The 22,160-nt window shown below is 44.3% G+C and overlaps 3 protein-coding genes across 3 annotated transcripts in view; all 3 read left to right on the top strand.

The window, feature by feature from the left end:
• The first annotated feature begins 416 nt into the window (after window positions 1-416).
• On the top strand, window positions 417-8,641 carry LOC311100789 (TBC1 domain family member 17-like). Its single transcript, XM_084141750.1, has 17 exons — window positions 417-500; window positions 1,639-1,734; window positions 2,382-2,459; window positions 2,542-2,659; window positions 2,785-2,968; window positions 3,236-3,347; window positions 3,431-3,601; window positions 3,774-3,899; window positions 4,025-4,128; window positions 4,243-4,337; window positions 4,437-4,553; window positions 4,690-4,790; window positions 4,887-4,986; window positions 5,228-5,325; window positions 5,475-5,591; window positions 5,688-5,774; window positions 5,886-8,641. Exons 1-17 carry the CDS (start codon window positions 471-473, stop codon window positions 6,075-6,077), a joined length of 1,926 nt encoding a protein of 641 aa, XP_083997876.1. The 5' UTR covers window positions 417-470; the 3' UTR covers window positions 6,078-8,641.
• Window positions 8,642-17,931: 9,290 nt separating this feature from the next.
• On the top strand, window positions 17,932-19,428 carry LOC311147059 (G1/S-specific cyclin-D2-like; the record flags this gene model as incomplete). Its single annotated transcript, XM_084183672.1, has 4 exons — window positions 17,932-18,177; window positions 18,281-18,496; window positions 18,692-19,012; window positions 19,279-19,428. The coding sequence occupies 4 exons, from the start codon at window positions 17,932-17,934 to the stop codon at window positions 19,426-19,428; spliced, it is 933 nt and encodes a 310-aa protein (XP_084039798.1).
• A 767-nt stretch (window positions 19,429-20,195) lies between these two features.
• LOC311143757 (nucleobindin-1-like) overlaps window positions 20,196-22,160 on the top strand; it is a 24,507-nt gene continuing 22,542 nt past the window's right edge. Inside the window, exons 1-3 of the mRNA XM_084179635.1 lie at window positions 20,196-20,333; window positions 21,137-21,269; window positions 21,405-21,512. Of these exons, the coding sequence (XP_084035761.1) occupies window positions 21,141-21,269; window positions 21,405-21,512 (237 nt within the window). The 5' untranslated portion in view covers window positions 20,196-20,333; window positions 21,137-21,140. The remainder of the gene's footprint in view (window positions 20,334-21,136; window positions 21,270-21,404; window positions 21,513-22,160) is intronic.

Genomic DNA, 22,160 nt, shown 5'->3' with positions numbered 1-22,160 from the left:
ATGGTCGAAAAACAATTGGAACCATTGCCCTGTTTGACCGCTAGGTTTTATGGGTATTATGACTCATACTGTGGTACTCTTGCCACGTTCAAAACAACTGGGAACTCGGAAAAATACGAGGTGAAATCATGACATCAGTGATCTTCAGGTCGGAAAGTCCGAGCTTTAGAAAGAGGCCTGAGTTGGATGACTGTTCTAATACATTTTCCCAGTCGGAGCTCGTTTTTTTCTGAGTTCCCAGTTGTTTTGAGTGCACTGCAGTCGGAAGTCGGAGATTTCCGAGTTCCCAGTTCCGAGTTCCCGGTTGTTTTGAACGCTGCATCTATAGTCCAATTTAGACGAGTCACCACCTATGATTGGCTGATGTTCCTGACCACCTGACTGACGTATAATGTAGGCGGTGCCATCAATGAAGGCGGAAGTCTTCTTCTGACGACATTTGTTTTTGAAAAAAGGCTAGTGGAAGAAAAATGGAGCACAAGGCTGAGACTAGTCACAAGGTAAGATCAGTGTATTGAAATTGAAGTTTAGATTTACTGTTCGTTTGATTGATTCGGCCTGTATTAAAGGGCCGCCAACTAAATAGACTCGGTTATCACCATTGTACGTTAGCTAGACTATCACCTTCAAAACAAAGTCGTGTGATATTTTGGGACGCTGACGTAGCTAGCTAACGTTATAACAACAGACAACTAGTTTCATAATTATTTCCATAATGGCAGATTATATTAATATTTGCTGGTGTGATATATGACTTGTTCAATAAATTGGCCATGAGAAATATAATCTTAGCTTTGCTATTTTCCACGGCAGACTTCAATTTGTGAAGCGATATTAAGCACTGCTGGTTCTCTAACAACTAGTTAGACCTGTTTACAGTGAAGAAAGGGTCCCGAGAGGCCGAGGATCTCCATTTCATGGAATTAGCATTGTAAACTTCCCTGTGAATGTGATTACGGTATCTAACTGACTAAACGTTTGAGCAGTTCGTTGGTGGGTGTAGGAGGCCTTATGTAATATTTCACCTGAATTGATGTCACAGCTGGCAAATTATTATTGATGATACATTTCGGATAATATTCAGGATAGTTATGATGGTATATTGTATTTGTATGACAGCTAACTAGATCTATCAAATCGGGGTCAGTCAGTTTAAGTCCAGTAGACTATATTGTGAGCTGCAGTAGACACAAATCAAATGTTATTTGTCACATGCACCGAATACAACTGGTGTAGACTTTACCGTGAAACGCTTGCTTACGAGCTTCACAACAATGCAGAGTTTAAAAAATAAAATACTAACACATATAATAAAATAAAATGCACAGGAATGGAGCAATATACAGGGAGTACCAGTACCAGACACTAGCTTTGGAGAAACCCCTGGCAGGCACACAGGTGGAATCACTGTGTGAGTGACTCATGGTGCTCATGTGACTCTTTTATAGGCTACAGTAAAGTCAGCTAGCTCATCCTCTTTGGGATGTCATACGATTGTCATCCCCCACCCTATTCCCACTCTCTGCACTCAATCACACTTTCTGATTCATTGCACTGGAATCCATTACATTACATTTTGCCATAAGTTTTCACAGCAAATTATATTCTATTAATAGCATATGTTGTTTTGTCACACAGCTGGTGTTTGAGAAGGAGGGGGTGTACCTCCACACCAATGCTAAGAGGAGCAACCAGGACACCACAATCCCAGGATTCATCCGTATAGTGGAACGGGTAAGTTGGGCTTCTCCCAAAGACACCATATTTACAGTAAGCTCCAAAAGTATTGGGACAGTGACACATTTATTGTTGTTTTGGCTCTGTACTCCAGCACTTTGGATTTGAAATGATACAATGACTATGAGGTTAAAGTGCAGACTGTCAGCTTTATTTTAGGGTATTTTCAACCATTTAGGAGTTACACTTTTTGCACATAGTCTCCCCATTTTAGGGGACCAAAAGTATTGGGACAAATTCACTTATGTGTATTACAGTTGTCAAAAGTTTAGTATTTGGTCCCATATTCCTAGCACGCAATCATTACATCAAGCTTGTGACTCTACAAACTTCTTGGATGCATTTGCTGTTTGTTTTGGTTGTGTTTCAGATTATTTTGTGCCCAATAGAAATTAATGTTAAACAATGTAATTTGTCATTTTGGAGTCACTTTTATTGTAACTAAGAATATAATATGTTTCTAAACACTTCACATTATTGTGGATGCTACTATGATTACAGATAATTCTTATTGAATCATGAATAATGATGAGTTAGAAAGTTACGGAGGCATAAATATCATATACAGTATGTCCTTTCCTTCTTAGCTTTAGGCTATAACACATTATTCTAGATTAGACTAAGATGTTTGTCTATGTTTACAGGGTGGGGAGCCAGCTTTGGAGTGGAGCGCACTAGAGGACGAGGGTCGAAATGCTCCTGCTGTATTCTACACTAAAAAGGTGAGCGCTTGTTTAATACACTAGTGATACACATCACTCTGCTTTCTTAATATTCTTCATATATGGCCTGTCTTCCTCTTAGGATGGAGAAGGAGGTGTGGAGGACACCAACTTTGACCCTGGCTATGAGCCAGACTGGGCAGTCATCAGCACAGTGAAGAGAGACCGAGTCAGAGAGCACCCCCCCGTCAAAGAGACAAGTAAGTAGACTTTTATAACTGGCCCTCTGTGTTTATAGTTCTCATACTAGGCTATACTCACAAGTGTGTTTGCACCAAGTGTACAGTGCTGTTGTTGATGTTGATGTCTCCCCTTCTGTTTCCAGGCCAGTGGTCGTTCTCCCTGCCTCTGTCGGAGCTGTACTCTCTGCGACGGTCCCGTTTCTCCCTGGGCCGTAACTTCCTGGTTTTTACAAGCAGGGGTGGCCACCCCCTCCCTCCTCTGCACTTCCACAGGGGGGGCACCAGGGAGCTGCTGAGGGCCCTGCAGCGTTACATCATCCTGGCCCCGTGAGTAGCAGCAGACAGCCAGCTCTCCCTCTCTCTCTCAGATCAATGCTTCAGAGGAATTCAAGCCATTTCACTGGCGTTTAACTGGACTCTGAACAGTAGAGAGTTTAGCAGTTGTTGTACCCAACCCCCCCCTTACTACATATGTTTGGAAGCGTCTTTTCCATACTTTCTCTCTTTCTTTCTTTTATTCTGAGATTCTATATCTTCTCTGTCGCTGTCTGTGTCTCGTACTATCTGCCCAACTGTCTTTTTCTCTTGTTTTAGATCCCCTGTAGATGGTCGTCTCTTACTAGCGTATCCCCATGACTCTGGGGCTCTCTCTCAGTCCTTTGATGAGCTGCAGCTCTTTGACGATGGAAGCTCCGACCTCGTCTCTGTAAGTCTTTTGCTCTGTGTGTGCTATTCTCTGAGAATGTGTCATGTGTGTGTTTATAATTATATCCATCTCTTTGTTTCCAGAGGTTTATCCAGGACCCTTATGCCACCACCTTTGGGGGATTCTCCAAGGTCACCAACTTCTTCAGAGGGGCTCTACGACCACCAGATTCCCCCTTCTACCCCCGTGGCCCTCAGGACCACCATGGGCCCCCTTCAGCTGACGACGAACCAGGCTTTGAGCTCATCACCTGTGTAAGTGGGGGGATGGGGGTGGAGATGTCAGGGCTAGTGATACGAGTTTATATCTGTGGAGTAGATGGAGAAGAGGACCTCACTTTATAGCATCCAGATGTTGGCTATAACATACGGATGGTGATATCATCCAGATGTAGAGTGGTGAGAGTTTTCTTTTATGTGCCACCAGGGGGTGGAGCTTGGCCCTAAACCAGACGTAACCAGGGGACAGCCTCTCGACAAATGGGAGGAGTTCCTGGACCCAGAGGGGCGTGTGATGGACCCACAGCGAATCAAAGAGCTGGTCTTCAGGGGGGTAAGACCTTACAGTTGAATTCCTCTCTTGTAAAAAACACCTGACACCATCTTCCATCCAAATGTGTTTTGCTGTCCAGTGTCTACACCATGTCATTCACACCATCCCTCCTCTCCCTCTCCTAGGGTATCACGCCATCCCTGAGGAAGGACGTGTGGAAGTTTCTGCTGGGTTTCTATCCCTGGAATAGTACTGTGAAAGAGAGGGAGGACATTCTGAGGATGAAAACGTTAGTCTCTTATCTCCCTCGCTTGTTATGGCTCTCATCACAGACGGTGACTGTTGTCTAAATGTGAGTGAGTAAATTCATCTCCTCAACCCCTCTGTCTTTCTCTGTCTTCAGAGATGAGTATTTCAGAATGAAGGTTCAGTGGAAGTCAGTCAGTGAAGAGCAGGAGATGAGGAACTCCCTCCTCAGAGGATACCGCAGCCTGATAGGTCGGTGTTGTTGTCTGTTAAACATGATCTCACGCCTCATTGGTTGACACACATTTTATGATTTGTTACTTATCTGTTCACGTTGTTTTAATTGGACAGAAAGGGATGTGAGTAGAACGGACAGACACAACACCTTCTTCTCTGGCAATGACAACCCAGGCCTGACTCTTCTCAATGACGTGCTGATGACATACTGCATGTTCAACTTTGATCTGGGTAAGCCACTCCCCTTGTCCTTACAATGGCTTTGAAATTTCAAGTGTATCACATTTTAACTGTATTTATTATCAAGATCTCTCACCTGACTCTCCTCTCTCCTTGTGGTTCCTGTTGTCTCTCTCTCTCCCTGCAGGCTATGTCCAGGGGATGAGTGACCTCTTGGCTCCTCTCCTGTTCGTCACCCAGAACGAGGTGGAGTCCTTCTGGTGTCTGACAGGCTTTATGGAGATGGTGGTAAGCACCTTACTCTCTTGTGATATACTCATATATTACCACATATACATTATACATTTATACACAATTGTAATGTTCTCTCTCTCCGTCCCTCAGCACCAGAACTTTGAGGAGTCTCAGGAGGCCATGAAGCAGCAGCTCCTCCAGCTCAGCCTGCTGTTGAAGGCTCTGGACCCTGAGCTCCTTGACTACTTGGGTAAACAATGACTGTCACTCAGTCACTGTGTTTCTCTCACACTTTACCATAACCCAACAGTGTTATTACTCAGTGAGGTAGACATTCATCATGCAGTCAATTCTCCAATAAGTCAATTGATTATATTTGACCTTAACTCAAGGTGTGTTGTGTCACTACCTGGATGCATAATCCATTGAAGTAGTACATTCTTCACATTGTTATTGTTATGTTTAGTTATTATGTTGTGTCTCTCTTTCAGACTCCCAGGACAGTGGCTCTCTGTGCTTCTGTTTCCGTTGGTTACTGATCTGGTTTAAGAGAGAGTTCTCCTTCGAGGACATCCTGTCCCTTTGGGAGGTGAGTGGGTGGATTCTACTCTACACACACATAACACTCATTAGAAACACTCAAATGTAGCCTAGGCCCTACACACTAAATGGAAAAAACACCCATACTCTTACAATATATGTAAGAAAACACACAGTGAATGCACTTTTCTGTGCTAGGTTCTTTGGACTCGTCTGCCCTGTGAAAACTTCCATCTGCTGATGGCCGCTTCCATTCTGGAATCACAGAGGGGGGAGCTCATCGGCTCTGACCACGACTTCAACACTATTTTGAAGGTTTGTTGGAAATGTTTGAAGTAATTTTTCTTAATGAAGTAGTCTTTTTGTTTGTGTGTACAGTATTAATGACTGTGTATGTGTCTCTATGTGCAGCACATCAATGAACTGACCATGAAGCTGGATCTGCAGACAGTCCTTCGAGGAGCTGAAGCTAACTACCTACAGCTGGCCTGCTGCAAAGTAGGGAATATCTTTGAGGGGGATACATTCATATGGACATGATATATTTAACATATTGTATATTGTCATCTAACTAATCTAACCTCCCTCTCTCCATTCCTACTCTGTCAGGAGCTGCCAGTGAAGGTGCAGGAGGTCATTGGTCTGTACGTTCCCCCCAGCTCTGATGACGAGACGAGCCCAGAATCAGAGTCACACGAGACACAGCAGCTTCTCAGCCAATCACAGGCAGCAGCTACGGAAACGAGCCAGTCAAGTAATGGCGCTGCAGCTGCAGCACGTCCTCGCCCTACCTACCCGTAACTCTGAAGGACTGGGTGATTGACATGAGGAGAGAAAGCCATGAACCGCTGTGAGGTGTTTTTATATAGGAAGATATACGCTCAGTGGCCAGTTTATATACGCTCAGTGGCCATCTAGTACCGGGTCGGACACCCTTTTGCCTCCAGAACAGCCGGAATTCTTCGGGGTGTGGAAACGTTGCTCAATTGATATCAAGGGGCCTAACGTGTGCCAGGAAAACATTCCCCACACCATTACACTACCACCTACCTGTACCGTTGACACCAAGCAGGATGGGGTCATGGACTCACGCTGCTTACACCAAATCCTGACTCTGTCGTCAGCATGACGCAACAGGAATCGTGATTCGTTGGACCAGGCAATGTTTTTCCACTCCTCAATTGTCCAGCGTTGGTGATCGCGTGCCCACTGGAGCCGCTTCTTCTTGTGTTTAGCTGATAGGAGTGGAACCCGGTGTGGTCGTCTGCTGCAATAGCCCATCCATGAAAAGGACTGGCGAGTTATGCGGTCCAAGATGCCGTTCTGCACACCGCTGTTGTACTGCGCCGTTATTTGCCTGTTTGTGGCCCGCCTGTTAGCTTGCACGATTCTTGCCATTCTCCTTTTTCGCCCCCAGGACTGCCGCTGACTGGATGTTTTTTGTTTGTCGCATCATTCTCGGTAAACCCTAGACTGTCGTGCATGAAAAGCCCAGGAGGCCAGCCGTTTCTGAGATACTGGAACCAGCGCGCCTGGCACTGATGATCATACCACACTCAAAGTCGCTTAGGTCACTTGTTTTGCCCAATCTAACGTTCAATGAACAGTAACTGGATGCCTCTCTGCCTGCTTTATATAGCAAGCCACGGCCACGTGACTCACTGTTTGTAGGAGCAAACCATGTTCGTGAAAGGGGTAGTGTACCTAATAAACTGGCCACTGAGTGTATATTGGATAAAATATTGGAAGATATATGGGGCATATGAGAGAGAGCTTGATGATAATGTATTGTACTACAGGATTAGAGGGGTTTCAGACTGTTATTACCATCTCTGACAGACAGGGGCATTAGCGAGTGAGCGATGAGAGGTTGTTTTTTCATGAATGTAACTATCCCAAGATAATTAAACAGTCTATATATGCAGTGCTTTGGCTTTATATAAATACCGCACTACATTTTTTTGTTTTCCTTAAGTATTTTGTGTGTATCCAAGTGATTATGTCCAGTCATTTATATTTACATCTCGTGAGTTTCTTGCTGTCTTTTTCCATTATTTTCTTCCAAATCCTTCTTTGTGTGTAATGCTGCTATTTTAAAATTGTCTGTTTTATCCCTGTCTTTCTATCTCAGCCTATTTGTCCCTTTTTAATGGTGTATCATTGTGTTATAAACGGCATAAGTTACTCTGTTATTCCTTCTCTCCTCTCTATTGCTGTCCTTCTCACTCTAAGCGATTATAAATATAAAATGAAGAATAATCTTACTGACAGAGCGTTACAAGAACTGTAAAATGCCTGCCTTATACAGTGTTATACAGTTGATGTCGGAAGTTTACATACACCTTAGCCAAATACATTTAAACTCAGTTTAGCAAAGCACCCAAACAGCATGAGGCTGCCACCCCCGTGCTTCACGGTTGGGATGGTGTTCTTCGGCTTGCAAGATACCCCCCTTTTCCTCCAAACATAACGATGGTCATTATGGCCAAACAGTTCTATTTTTGTTTCATCAGACCAGAGGACATTTCTCCAAAAAGTACGATCTTTGTCCCCATGTGCAGTTGCAAACCGTAGTCTGGCTTTTTTATGGCGTTTTGGAGCAGTGGCTTCTTCCTTGCTGAGCGGCCTTTCAGGTTATGTCGATATAGGGCTAATTTTACTGTGGATATAGATACTTTTGTACCTAATTCCTCCATCATCTTCACAAGGTCCTTTGCTGTTGTTCTGGGATTGATTTGCACTTTTCGCACCAAAGTACGTTCATCTCTAGGACACAGAACGTGTCTCCTTCCTGAGCGGTATGACGGCTGCATAGACTTGTGGAGGTCTACACATTTTTTTCTGAGGTCTTGGCTGATTTCTTTTGATTTTCCCATGATGTCAAGCAAATAGGCTCTGAGTTTGAAGGAAGGCCTTGAAATACATCCACAGGTACACCTCCAATTGACTCAAATGATGTCAATTAGCCTATCAGAAGCTTCTAAAGCCATGCCATCATTTTCTGGAATTTTCCAAGCTGTTTAACGGCACCGTCAACATAGTGTATGTAAACTTCTGACCCACTGGAATTGTGATACAGTGAATTATAAGTGAAATAATTTGTCTGTAAACAATTGTTGGAAAAATTACTTGCGTCATGCACAAAGTAGATTGTTAAAACTAGTTTGTTAACAAGAAATTTGTGGAGTGGTTGAAAAAACGAGTTTTAATGACTCTAACCTAAGTGTATGTAAACTTCCGACTTCAACTGTACATGCAGTACTATAATGTTTAAGGTTTTTAACTACCAGTATTATGTCATAACAATATTTTCACTTACCAGAAATTGCTGAATCTTACCAAATAAAGGGTACAAAAACCATCAATTACTGGTGATATGGACCATTTTTTTCGGATGTTGTTTACTAGTCATACGATCCCACCAGACCGTACGACCCCCTTCTGTTAACCCTCCACTACCCTCTCAAACTGTTCAACCTAACACTCCCATGAATCTTAATGTGTGACTGGTCCATGCCCTCTCCCTCATCTCAGTTCCATATGACGTTTAGACATGGAACATGCTAGTACTTATAAGAGAAAATCGAATGGCAAACAATTAAAGATTTACCTGAAAACTAAAATACAAGTAATTATTTGAAATAGGGAAACTGTTTGATTCTATTTGTATTTATTAGGAATCCTGGGGTCCAAACATATTAAAACACTTACATTACATAGAAAACAAACTATAAAACAGTACATCAAATAACATTATTACACCACTACCTATCTACAATACAAAATGTTTAATACCACCATACAACAATATCACAATGTGTGCGTATGCATGTGTCTGTACCTTTGTGTGTGTCTCTTCACAGTCCCCGTTGTTCCATAAGGTGTATTTTTACCTGTTTAAAAAAAACATCTGATTCTACTGCATCAGTTACCTGATGTGGAATAGAGTTCCATGTAGTCATGGCTCTATGTAGTACTGTGTGCCTCCCATAATCTGTTCTGGACTTGGGGACTGTGAAGAGACCTCTGGTGGCATGTCTTGTGGGGTATGCATGGGTGTCCATTCAGCTTGTGAACACCTCTTACAAAAACAAGCAGTGATGAAGTCAATCTCTCTTCCACTCTAAGCCAGGAGAGACTGACATGAATGTCATTCATGTTAGCTCTCCGTGTACTTTTAAGGGCCAGCCATGCTTCCCTGTTCTGAGCCAACTGCAATTTTCCCAAGTCCCTCTTGGTGGCACCTCACCACACTACTGAACAGTAGTCTAGGTGCGACAAAACTAGGGCCTGTAGGACCTGCCTTGTTGATAGCATTGTTAAGAAGGCAGAGCAGCGCTTAATTATGGACATACTTCTCCCCATTTTAGCTACTGTTGTATCAATATGCTTTGACCATGACAGTTTACCATTACCTTTATTTTTACTATTTTCTACATTGTAGAATAATAGTGAAGACATCAAAACTATGAAATAACACATATGGAATCATGTAGTAACCAAAAAAGTGTTAAACAAATCAAAATGTATTTTATATTTGAGATTCTTCAAATAGCCACCCTTTGCCTTGATGACAGCTTTGCGCACTCTTGGCATTCTCTCAACCAGCTTCACCTGGAATGCTTTTCCAACAGTCTTGAAGGAGTTCCCACATATGCTGAGCACTTGATGGCTGCTTTTCCTTCACTCTGCCATCCGACTCATCCCAAATCATCTCAATTTGGTTGAGGTCGGGGGATTGTGGAGGCCAGGTCATCTGATGCAGCACTCCATCACTCTCCTTCTTGGTCAAATAGCCCTTACACAGCCTGGAGGTGTGTTGGGCCATTGTCCTGTTGAAAAACAAATGATAGCCCAAACCAGATGGGATGGCGTATCGCTGCAGAATGCTGTGGTAGCCATGCTGGTTAAGTGTGCCTTGAATTCTAAATAAATCACAGACAGTGTCACCAGCAAAACACCCCCACACCATAACACCTCCTCCTCCATGCTTTTCGATGGGAACTACACATGCGGAGATCATCCGTTCACCCACACCATGTCTCACAAAGACACCGCGGTTTGAACCAAAAATCTCCAATTTGGATTCCAGACAAAAGGACACATTTCCACCGGTCTAATGTCCATTGCTCGTGTTTCTTGGCCCAAGCAGGTCTCTTCTTCTTATTGGTGTCCTTGAGTAGTGGTTTCTTTGCAGCAATTTGACCATGAAGGCCTGATTCACACAGTCCCATCTGAACAGTTGATGTTGAGATGTGTCTGTGACTTGAACTCTGTGAAGCATTTATTTGGGCTGCAATTTCTGCAGCTGGTAACTCTAATGAACTTATCCTCTGCAGCAGAGGTAACTCTGGGTCTTCCATTCCTGTGGTGGCCCTCATGAGAGCCAGTTTCATCATTGCGCTTGATGGTTTTTGCAACTGTACTTGAAGAAACGTTCAAAGTTCTTGAAATGTTCCGTATTGACTGACCTTCATGTCTTAAAGTAATGATGGACTGTCGTTTCTCTTTGCTTATTTGAGCTATTCTTGCCATAATATGGACTTGGTCTTTTACCAAATAGGGCTATCTTCTGTATACCCCCCCTACCTTGTCACAACACAATTGATTGGCTCAAATGCATTAAGAAGGAAATAAATTCCACAAATTAACTTTTAAAAAGGCACACCTGTTAATTGAAATGTTCCAGGTGACTACCTCATGAAGCTGGTTGAGAGAATGTCAAGAGTGTGCAAAGCTGTCATCAAGGCAAAGGGTGGCTATTTGAAGAATCTCAAATATAAAATATATTTAGATTTGTTTAACACTTTTTTGGTTACTACATGATTCCATATGAGTTATTTCATAGTTTTGTTGTCTTCACTATTATTATATAATGTAGAAAATAGTAAAAATAAAGAAAAACCCTTGAATGAGTCGGTGTTCTAAAACTTTTGACTGTCACACCCTGGCTAATGGACTCTATTTGTTGAGCCAGAGTGTGTTTGTTCTATGTGGTTATGTCTATGTTGGGGGTTCTAGTCAGTCTGTTTCTATGTTTGACTGAGTGACTCCCAATCAGAGGCAACGAGTGTCAGCTGTGTGCTGGTTGTCTCTGATTGGGAGCCATATTTAACTGTCTGTGTTTCACTTTGTGTTTGTGGGTTTTTGTTCCGTGTTCGGTCAGTGTCACCGTGGACTTCACGAGTCGTGTATTTGTTTTGTTTAGTGTGCTTTTTATCGCTGTCGATAATAAAGATCACCATGTTCGTGCAACACGCTGCGTATTGGTCTACTCACTCCTACGACGATCGTGACAGAAAAACCCACCAAAACGGGACCAAGCAGTGTGAAGAGGAGAGAGGAAGGACCTGGGATCAGTGGAGTAGGAGTTTCGACTGGGCCCCGCTAAGTGAAGAGAAGAGGGGCTGGTCTATGGAGCAGTGGATTAAAAGTCTCGACTGGGCCAAGCCAAGTGAAGAGCAGAGAGGTTGGACTTGGAAGCAGTGGGGTGAGAGTCTGGCGAGAACTAGGGAGGCCTGGTCCACGGGGAGGAGAGAACCCCAGAAAATTTTTAGGGGGGGGCTCACGACGTGGACGACGGGGCAGCAGGAGGCCGCGATGGAGCGGTCCAGCGGGTGTGCAGAGGAGGCCGCCAGGTTAAGGGGGCCACTGGTCACAGAGGAGAGGGAGAGTGTGGAGGCACGGCGAGAGGTACTGGGGTGTGTTACCAGTCCGGTCCGGCCCGTTCCTGATCCCTGCGTAGGGCCAGTGGTGTGTGTCCCCAGTACGGTCCGGCCTGTTCCTGTTCCTCGCATCGAGCCTGTGGTGCGTGTCGTCAGCCCGGCCCGGCCTGTTCCTGCTTCCCGCACCGAGCCTATGGTGCGCGTCGCCAGCCCGGCCCGGCCTGTTCCTGCTCCCTGCACCAAACCTACGGGGTGCGTCGCCAGCCCAGCCCGGCCTGTTCCTGCTCCACGCACCAAGCCTACGGTGTGCGTCGCCCGGCCTGTTCCTGCTCCACGCACCAAACCTACGGTGTGCGTCGTCAGCCCGGCCCGGCCTGTTCCTGCCACTCGCACCAAACCTACGGTGTGCGTCGCCAGCCCGGCCCGGCCTGTTCCTGCCACTCGCACCAAACCTACGGTGCACGTCGCCAGCCCGGCCCGGCCTGTTCCTGCCACTCGCACCAAGCCAGGGGTGCGAGTCGTCAGCCTGGTCCAGCCTGTTCCTGCCACTCGCACCAAGCCAGGGGTGCGAGTCGTCAGCATGGTCCAGAACGTTCCTGCTACTCGCACCAAGCCAGGGGTGCGAGTCGTCAGTCCGGTGAGGCCCGTTCCGGCTCCACGCACCAAGCCAGGGGTGCGAGTCGTCAGTCCGGTGAGGCCCGTTCCGGCTCCACGCACAAAGCCAGGGGTGCGAGTCGTCAGCCCGGTCCGGCCCGTGGCTGCTCCACGCACCAGGCCAGGGGTGCGCATCGTCAGCCAGGTCCGGTCCTTTCCTGCCTCGCGCGCCAAGCCAGGGGTGCGCGTCGTCTGTCCGGCACAACCCGTGCCTGGGTCACCGGTGCCTAATCAGGTACCGGTCAACGGCTCCACAACGGAGCTGAAGCTAGCCGCTCCTGCTACGTCCAGGTCAGCTCCAGCCAGCGGGACCAGACCGGACCAGGGGCGCTATGGGGGGTTTATTGGAGGGTGGTGGGCAAGCCCGGAGCCAGAACCGCCGCCGAGGAGGTATGCCCACCCAGCCCTCCCCTGTTTTGCGTTTTTGAGGCGCGGTCGCAGTCCGCGCCTTTAGGGGGGGGTACTGTCACACCCTGGCTAATGGACTCTATTTGTTGAGCCAGAGTGTGTTTGTTCTATGTGGTTATGTCTATGTTGGGGGTTCTAGTCAGTCTGTTTCTATGTTTGACTGAGTGACTCCCAATCAGAGGCAACGAGTGTCAGCTGTGTGCTGGTTGTCTCTGATTGGGAGCCATATTTAACTGTCTGTGTTTCACTTTGTGTTTGTGGGTTTTTGTTCCGTGTTCGGTCAGTGTCACCGTGGACTTCACGAGTCGTGTATTTGTTTTGTTTAGTGTGCTTTTTATCGCTGTCGATAATAAAGATCACCATGTTCGTGCAACACGCTGCGTATTGGTCTACTCACTCCTACGACGATCGTGACATTGACCGGTAGTGTACGTTTTTCCATTAGCAGACTATGATCGATAATGTCAAAAGCCGCACTGAAGTCTAACAAAACAGCTCCCACAATCTTTTTATCATCAATTTCTCTCAGCCAATCATCAGTCATTTGTGTAAGTGCTGTGCTTGTTGAATGTCCTTCTCTATAAGCATGCTGAAAGTTTGTTGTCAATTTGTTTACTATAAAATGGCATTGTTTCTGGTCAAACACAATTTTTTCCAATAGTTTACTAAGGGTTGGTAACAGGCTAATTGGTCGGCTATTTGAGCCAGTAAAGGGGGCTGTACTATTCTTAGGTAGCGGAATGACTTTTGCTTCCCTCCAAGCCTTGGGGCACACACATTCTAGTAGGCTTAAATAGAAAATATGGCAAATAGGAGTGGCAATATCGTTCGCTATTATCCTCAGTAATTTTCCATTCAAGTTGTCAGACCCCAGTGGCTTGTCATTGTTAATAGACAACAATAATTATTCCACACTCACTTTACAGAATTCGAAATTACAATGCTTGTCTTTCATAATTTGTTCAGATGTACTTGAATGTGTAGAGTCAGCAATTGTTGCTGGCATGTCATGCCTAAGTTTGCTAATCTTGCCAATGAAAAAAATATTAAAGTAGTTGGCAATATCAGTTGGTTTTGTGATGAATGAGCCATCTGATTCAATGAATGATGGAGCTGAGTTTGCCTTTTTTCCCAAAATTATTAAGGTGCTCCAAAGCTTTTTACTATCATTCTTTATGTCATTTATCCTTGTTTCATAGTGTTGTTTCTTCTTCTTTTTATTCAGTTTAGTCACATGATTTCTCAATTTGCAATTCGTTTGCCAATCGGTTGTGCAGCCAGACTTATTTGCCATTCCTTTTGCCTCATCCCTCTCAACCGTTCAATTTTTCAATTCCTCATCAATCCACGGGGATTTAACAGTTTTTACAGTCATTTTCTTAATGGGTGTATGCTTATTAGTAACTGGAATAAGCAATTTCATAAATGTGTCAAGTGCAGTGTCTGTTTGCTCCTCATTACACACCACGACCAACATATATTCTTTACATCAACAACATAGGAATCACTACAAAACTTATTGTATGACCTCTTGTACACAATATTAGGCCCAGCCTTTGGAACTTTGGTTTTCCTAGATATGGCTACTATATTGTGATCACTACATCCAATGGATTTGGATACTGCGTTCAAACAAATCTCTGCAGCATTAGTAAAGATATGATCAATACATGTTGATGATTTATTTCCTGTACTGTTTGTAACTACCCTGGTAGGTTGACTGATAACCTGAACCAGGTTGCAGGCACTGGTTACAGTTTGAAGTTTTAATAATAATATACCATTTAGCAGACGCTTTTATCCAAAGCGACTTACAGTCATGCGTGCATAATTTTTTTTGTGTATGGGTTGTCCCGGGGATCGAACCCACTACCTTGGCGTTACAAGCGCCGTGCTCTACCAGCTGAGCTACAGAGGCTGCCCCCTCTTGAGTGGGCAGCCTGATGAAAGCCTGTCAATATTTAAAAAATCACCCAGAAAGTATACCTCTATTTATTGATTGCATTTCTTATTTAATCATTGTATTTTTATTATTCTGCAGGGCTCATTTGGAAAAGAGGCCTGGATCTTAATGACTTCCTGTTGAAATAAAGGTTAAATAAAAAAAGTAATGGTTTTCTTGTCAGATGGTCTGCGAGTTTTAATACTATTTGTTTACACTGTAGTTATTGTTGTGAACTAATAACATTTTCTGTAAAACACAGCTCATTTGCCAGAAATGTGTCAAAAGCACTTAGTTGGTTGACTTAGTTCTGAGCGATAAAGTGTTGTTTATCAGTTCTGTAGATGGTTTATGCAGTGTGTTAACTGAGTTAGCAGACCCCCTCCTCCCCTTCCTCTCCCCGTCAGCAGGTGTCTGTGTGAGGTGAAAAGAGATGGAAAAAGGGATCTCTGTCCTCCACTGTCCCAGGCAATGAGGTGGAAAATGAGGGGCGGAGAACCACACCCCCCTCTCAAGACCGACTGGGTCGTTCATGCGTCTCTCCGTCCCCCTCTCTCCCTCCCTCCTTCGCTCTCCTCTGTCTCAGTTTGAATACAGCTGCAATGTATGAATTTAGCAGGGTACTTAAACAGTCGGGCGATCTGTCACTGTGTTTCTCTTCCCCACGCCCCTCTCTGCCCTTGCTCTCTCTCTCTCTTGACCTGACCTCTCCTGACTCCCACAGTCAAACTCACTCTGGCTCTCATTCAAACTCAATCTGTTTTCAGTGCTACTCCAATCACTGTTTATGGATGATGTCTCTCTCAACAGCCATCATCCCCTCTAATTCTACAATGGTCCCAGTGTGTTGGGGTGATAATCTCTCTTGTGATTGTGTTACCGCTTGGAAGGGTTTTTATCTGGAGTGTTTGAGACCTCAGAGGAGATTAAGTCTGTGGTTTAAATCTCTAGTACCAGATAAGTGTGCTCTTACGTAAGAAGAATGCCTTTTGTATTCTTCTTGGGGTTTTCCAGCAAATGTGCAACCATGAATAACACACACACAAACACGCACGCACGCACAGGTTACTAATGATTAAGAGGGATATTTCAGCAATGAAATCTCTGGACTCAGAAATTATGCTTTGACTTTACACAGTAAATGTTAGTGAGAAACAGAAAATACATTTCAGTTAAACATAATTGCATAAAACAGATACTATTTTAAAGGAAAACATAACTGCATTAAAATAGATCTATTTGAAGGTCTGATTATAGTGATTGATTTAAAGCGGCAATCAGCAGTTGAAACAATAAGTGGCTCCCTACCCCTGTTTTGGTAAAGAGCTAAGGGATGGGGCTGTAGAAATGTAACAATTCATAGACAGAGCTATGGATGCAAGGACTGACCATCCATGATATCAATATGATAGTTTTAACCATGTTTGTTTACATTTTCTTTGTTTACAAACATTGGGGTAAAACAAGCTAATACTTTGGGTTCTGATATGCAGATTTCCCCTTTAATCAAGTAAAAGTAAAAGCTAGCCTTAATTTATGCTTTTATCTTATGATATTTTAAGGCTGATTCAAGAGGTGTGTAATTGTTTCATTTTGAGCGCTTCCCAAATGTCTGTGTGAAACATGAGCCCTCATTTGTCCCTTAAACCACCTGTAGTGACTCACTGTGCCAAATACAATCTGAATTCACTATTCGTAAGTGTGACCCCATTGTGACTGTCAGGGGAGTCCCCGAGGAGCATGCGAGAGTGTGTCTGCTGTCCAATGAATGTGTGAAGTGTGTGTGTGTCAGAGAGAGAGGGGACCCAGCAGAAGGCCAGGGGCTGGTGTCTGACACTGATTTGTAAAGGAGACAATACGGCTCATTGACCTGCCAGATCCACTGTCTGTTGCTCATACCTCGCCCTGTCCTCCCCAGTGGATTCACTGCTCTTTAAACAGGGGGAGCAGATTGCCAAAGGCCGGGGGAGGGGGGGTAATGGGTTGTAGAGTGACGGGACACAGGTTGCTTTGGCAATGAGATTCCTCAGAGAGTTCTGGGCACTAGAGAGAGAGACAGTTAGAGTTTCATGCCAAAAGTTAGACATTTAGAGGCAGGAAATATTTATATTTACTGTATATATTAGTTCGTAGCACAATAAATACTGTATAGCTACATATAGGACAAAAAGATTTACAAAAAGATTTTGTAAAAATGCTACCTTGGAAACATTCAACACAGCATAAACCATCAACTTGCTTTTCTAATTAACCCCAATTATAATTTATAATTTGTCTATACAGTTTATATTATTTCATGGGTGAGAATTTGGAGCGTTCAGTTTGAGAAGATATATTTCCATCTTTTCTCTTTCCCCCTCTAATATTGTCAACAAACAACCTTCTCCTTGTGTTATCCATTCCCATTGTCAGAGTTTGGAGATGACCTTTTCTCTCCTTCCTTCTCTCTCTTTCTCCCCTTCTCCTTTTCACTGTCGGGGGCAAGCTGTTGCCCTGTCCCTGCGGGCCCCTCCCTCTCTTGTCTGCACCCTCTCTCCTCCCTCTCTCTCCTTCTCTATTTTCTCCCTCTCTCCACCTGTTGATGCCATTGTTGTACAGACAGTATTGTTGTCTTTTTATTATTTTATGTCACTCACTATGTTACCACCCTCTTTCTCTTTCTTTCCCTCTTCACCACATCCTCTCTGTCACTCTGTCTCTGAGGGGTATAAAACCCAGACAGCGGAGGTTCGGGCTAAGATTCACACCAGCGCCACAAAGGAACACATGCAGAGGAGTGAGGAAATAAGAGGACATCCAACATAGCAGTGACAAGAAGAGATTTGAATTGAGTTGGATTTGTTGCAGATCTTCAGAACACATATTGGTCTTACATTCTCTCTCCTTACACTGACAGAGTAACATTGACTCGTTGTATCTTTTGCTCTCTGGACCGAGAGGAGCACAAACCCACCCAGGTAGTTGTGTGTGTGGGCTGAGCTGAGGGATGTCTGTGTTTGTGTCTCTGTGGTGTGAGGAGGAGGTTCGAGGCCAGCATGGCCAGGGGGCCCAGCAGGGCCAGGCCAGGGGCCAGTCACAGCTCCGGGCCCCCTGGGACCCCAGTGTGTCTGGGGAGCGGGTCATCCAGGGGCTGTTACAGGTGGAGGAGAGATATCTGCCCTCTGCCCTCTACGTCGCCCTCATCCAGAGAGAGCCAGAGCGCAGAGAGGAGCTCGCCAAGTGGGCCATGGAGGTATGAATTTTCATTCTCTGGATTCCATTTTCATCTATTTGAATGTCTTTGGTATACTGTGATGAGGCACTAATTGATTCTCACCTGTTGGTCTCTCTACTAGGTATGCTGTGAGTGTGGCTGTGACGAAACAGTGTTTCCCCTGTCTGTCTCTATGTTGGACCGCTTCCTGTCTGCCTCCCTGTCTCTGCCTGTCTCACCTTACTGCCTGGCTGCAGCCTGCATCCTCATCGCCTCCAAACTAACAGAGTGCGACACAGTCTCTGCTGACTCTCTTTGTGCTGCAGCGGAGTACAGCTTCCTGCCCTCCAACATACGGGTAAGTCACTATGGTGATATAGAGGAGAGACACTTTCAAAACTCTGTATGTGATAATATGGTGGACCTTGTAAATGCAAGCCATCCCTGTATTATTATATGCATTGTATTCAGTGGACCATACATACACTAAATGAAAATGTTTTTACATATGTATATTACATGTATATTGATGTTATTGCCCTTTCATCATAAGGAGATGGAACGTGTCATCCTTGCGACTCTTCGATGGGACGTGGCTGCGGTAACCCCTCAGGACTTCATCCCACATTTCCTTCCCCCTGTTGGGGAGAGGAAGGATGGAGAGACAGACACAGAGGAGTTCTTCTCCACACTGCGTCGGCATAGTGACACCCTGGTTGCCATGTGTGTCTGCGACTACCGTTTCCTGGGAGCCCCTCCATCCCTGGTTGCTGCGGCAGCGCTGAACTCTGCCCTCCGGGGGTTGGGCAACAAAGGTCCAGGTCATCTGGGTCATATGAGTGCTACACTGGCAGAACTGTGTCACACTGACCTGGTGAGTGCCTAGCAGGATCTCTAATATCTCTACATAGGATATCTCAACATATTGGTTGTATTACAGTCAGGAGCTGCAGTTCAACTCTATTCAATAGCAATGCTAGTGGGATTTGAATGAAAGACTGATTTAGATGTGAAAATGGGAAAAGAAAGGACCACAGAACTAAGTGTTTGAGTTACAGATTGGTTGTGTTATGGTTAGTGTGACTGGAAGGATACTGATTTTAACCATAATCTGTGCTTCTCTTTCTTGTTTGATCACAGATGGTGTTGCAGTGTTACAGTGAGCTGATAGAAGCTGCCCTCAAACAACGGCTCAGAGGTGGACACCAAGACAGTGCCATGGAGAAGGATGGAGAAATAGAGGATGAAAGAGCAGGCACTCCTACTGATATGAGAGAGATTGATTTCTAAACACTAAATTGTGTGTGACATTCAAAGTGCGAATCAATCAAAGTCCTGCATGTAGCTCATCAGTGAAACTGATATAAATTCTATATGACCTCAAATGCTCTACAATTTATTATCATATTTTGAAATGACTTCAATTTAATATAGTTTATTTATTCATTGTGTGTTTTCTGTGCCATATTTATTATCTATTTCATGACTGTGATTCTTTGTCATTGTGTTGTTGATAGTATGTCCTTAATCTATTATTTATCAATGTATTTATTATGTGCAATTACGTAATGTTAATTTATTTCAATTCACCATTGTTTGTGTTTGTATGTGATGTGACACGGTATTTGATGAAATAATATACATAGCTATCTATTTTTCAAAGTAATTAAATAAATACATACTTTTACATGTTGGAATTTGATATTGTATTTATTTTCTCTTTATATGTGAGGTGTGTGATGGACAAACACCCTTATAGAAATAAGACACCATTACAATGTAAATAAAATACAATTTCACTTATTTATTATATTATTTAACTTAAATACCCTCTCATAGCCCTCCATACAAAAAAGGGCTTCTCTCACGCGGACATATTTTTGGCGCATTGAATTTTCTCGATTCGCCTCTTCCTCTCTGACGAGACCACTGCGCTACAGTTTAATAAGAACGGACGGGATGGGGACACCGAGGTATAATAATGCCGCGTTCACGTGCTAGTCGGAACTAGCATTTGAACGCGGCATAAAGAACGGACGGGACCCCTACAATCGGTCACACACTGTCGCTTCTTTTTGACGTCAATTTCGGCTACGATGCAAAAATCTTTATTTTTTCATATCAGAAAGCTTTTGGTAAAGGAAGTAGCTGGCTAATACAACGGGCAATAATTATCCACTGATCAACAAGTAACGGTAAGCGAGAATCCCTCATGTTACACCGAGTGTACATAATACTACATTTGGCCTGTTGGCAATGCCAGACATTTTCTAGAGGGATTCGCGCATTTAATCTGAATGAGGGATGCACGATGGATGGAAGCCTCTCTGTCATCCGTAACGAACGTTAGCTAGCTAGCTTGCAGTTGTCCAAGAGTGCGGTAGTGTCTTTGCTGTTGCCTGTTGTTGAGCTTTGTACTGAAAAGCTGTATTTTGTCACGCGAAATCGGAGCATAGACCTTTCATTCAGAGAGGTTTCGCATTTTCCACAGTGCGTCACTAGCCCACAATATCTAATGGTCAGTCTGCCAGTTCCCATATAATTTCCATGCAACAGGATACTCCTCCTGTGATGTGCCAATGTCTGCCAGATGTCAGCAGTCAAACATCATTCAGTTGATGTTCAGTACCAAATGATAGACAGCCTTCGCTGTACTAAATGTCTGAAGATATAATTGACATAGATATGTCTTATATGCCTTAGACCACTGCATCGCAGTGCTAGCTGTGCCACTAGAGATCCTGGTTTGAATCCAGGCTCTGTCGTAGCTGGCCGCGACCAGGAGACCCATGGGGCGGCGCACAATTGGCCCAGCGTCGTCCAGGGTAGGGGAGGGAATGGCCAGCAGGGAATATTGCTCAGTTGGTAGAGCATGGCGTTTGCAACGCCAGGGTTGTGGGTTCGATTCCCAAGGGGGGCCAGTATGAAAAATAAACTACCTGTAAGTCGCTCTGGATAAGAGCGTCTGCTAAATGACTAAAATGTACTTCTCTTGCAGGAGGATGAACCTGGATCCTGGTTGGCTGCTGCTCCTGTCCATCTCTCTGGAGGTTTGGTCAGTGCCCCTCGACCGCAATGCAACCCCCCAGGAAGCACAGCCTCCCCAGGAGGTCAAACAGGAGGATAATGTGGTACGCCTTTGATCTCACTCTCTCTGTGTGTGTGTGTGTGTGTGTGTGTGTGTTTGTTGTCTGTATGTGTATCTATGTGTATGCGTGTGTGATGTCTTGTACATGACCTGTGTGTGTGTTGACTGTCCGTTGCAGGACACAGGCCTATACTATGACCGGTATTTGAGAGAGGTGATTGAGGTGCTGGAGACAGACCCCCACTTCAGAGAGAAACTCCAGACTGCCAACACAGAGGACATCAAGGTCTCTCTCTCTCTCTCTCTCAATAATCATTATCCTCCCTATCTCCTGTCATCTCTCCAAGTTGTTTTTCCCCTTGTCTTATATTTTCTGACATTAGTAGTTTTTTTATTAGTTTTGCTAAGTATTAACTCACTAAGTATCCCCTCACCTCCTTGTGTATTACCTATAACGTTACACAAGTAATCTATAGTAAGGATGGGCACGCTTATTCGAATATCTGAATGGACGTTAGTATTAAATTACTTAAAGGCCTATTTTAACAATGAAAAGGCTTTGTCTAAAAGTAAACTAAATGATCTATGTGACATTGCTACGTAGCCTACAAGGATAGACCATTACATTCAACATTTTAATAACACCACAGTTTTTATGAGTGCAGCCCGTTAAAAAAAGACACACGTGTAGCTTGTTGTTATTGTTGGTCAATCAAAGCAGCGCTACAGTCAGAGGCTCAATGTGTAGCAAGTGAAGTGGGAGATTTATAATAAATGCAAAATAGAATGAAAATTAAGGATTTAAGTGATGATCAACCAACAGGTAGGCTGTTGTTTCGTAGGAATGGAGTTGTTGTAGACCAGTACGGGGAGTGCAGCAAAATAGCCTCAATTAGCCTTGCTACTTTAGCTAGCTAGCTAGCTTGCTTACCTA

The sequence above is a fragment of the Coregonus lavaretus genome (genome assembly GCF_964263955.1).
Source record: "Coregonus lavaretus genome assembly, chromosome: 2".
Taxonomy (NCBI): Eukaryota; Metazoa; Chordata; class Actinopteri; order Salmoniformes; family Salmonidae; genus Coregonus; species Coregonus lavaretus.
This window is presented reverse-complemented; position numbering and strand designations above follow the sequence as displayed.

Coding starts and splice junctions, on each gene's coding strand:
- LOC311100789 (XM_084141750.1), top strand. CDS start 471: ATGGAGCACAAGGCTGAGACTAGTCACAAG. Junction 501..1,638: donor AGGCTGAGACTAGTCACAAG/GTAAGATCAGTG, acceptor TTTGTCACACAG/CTGGTGTTTGAGAAGGAGGG. Junction 4,129..4,242: donor GACATTCTGAGGATGAAAAC/GTTAGTCTCTTA, acceptor CTCTGTCTTCAG/AGATGAGTATTTCAGAATGA.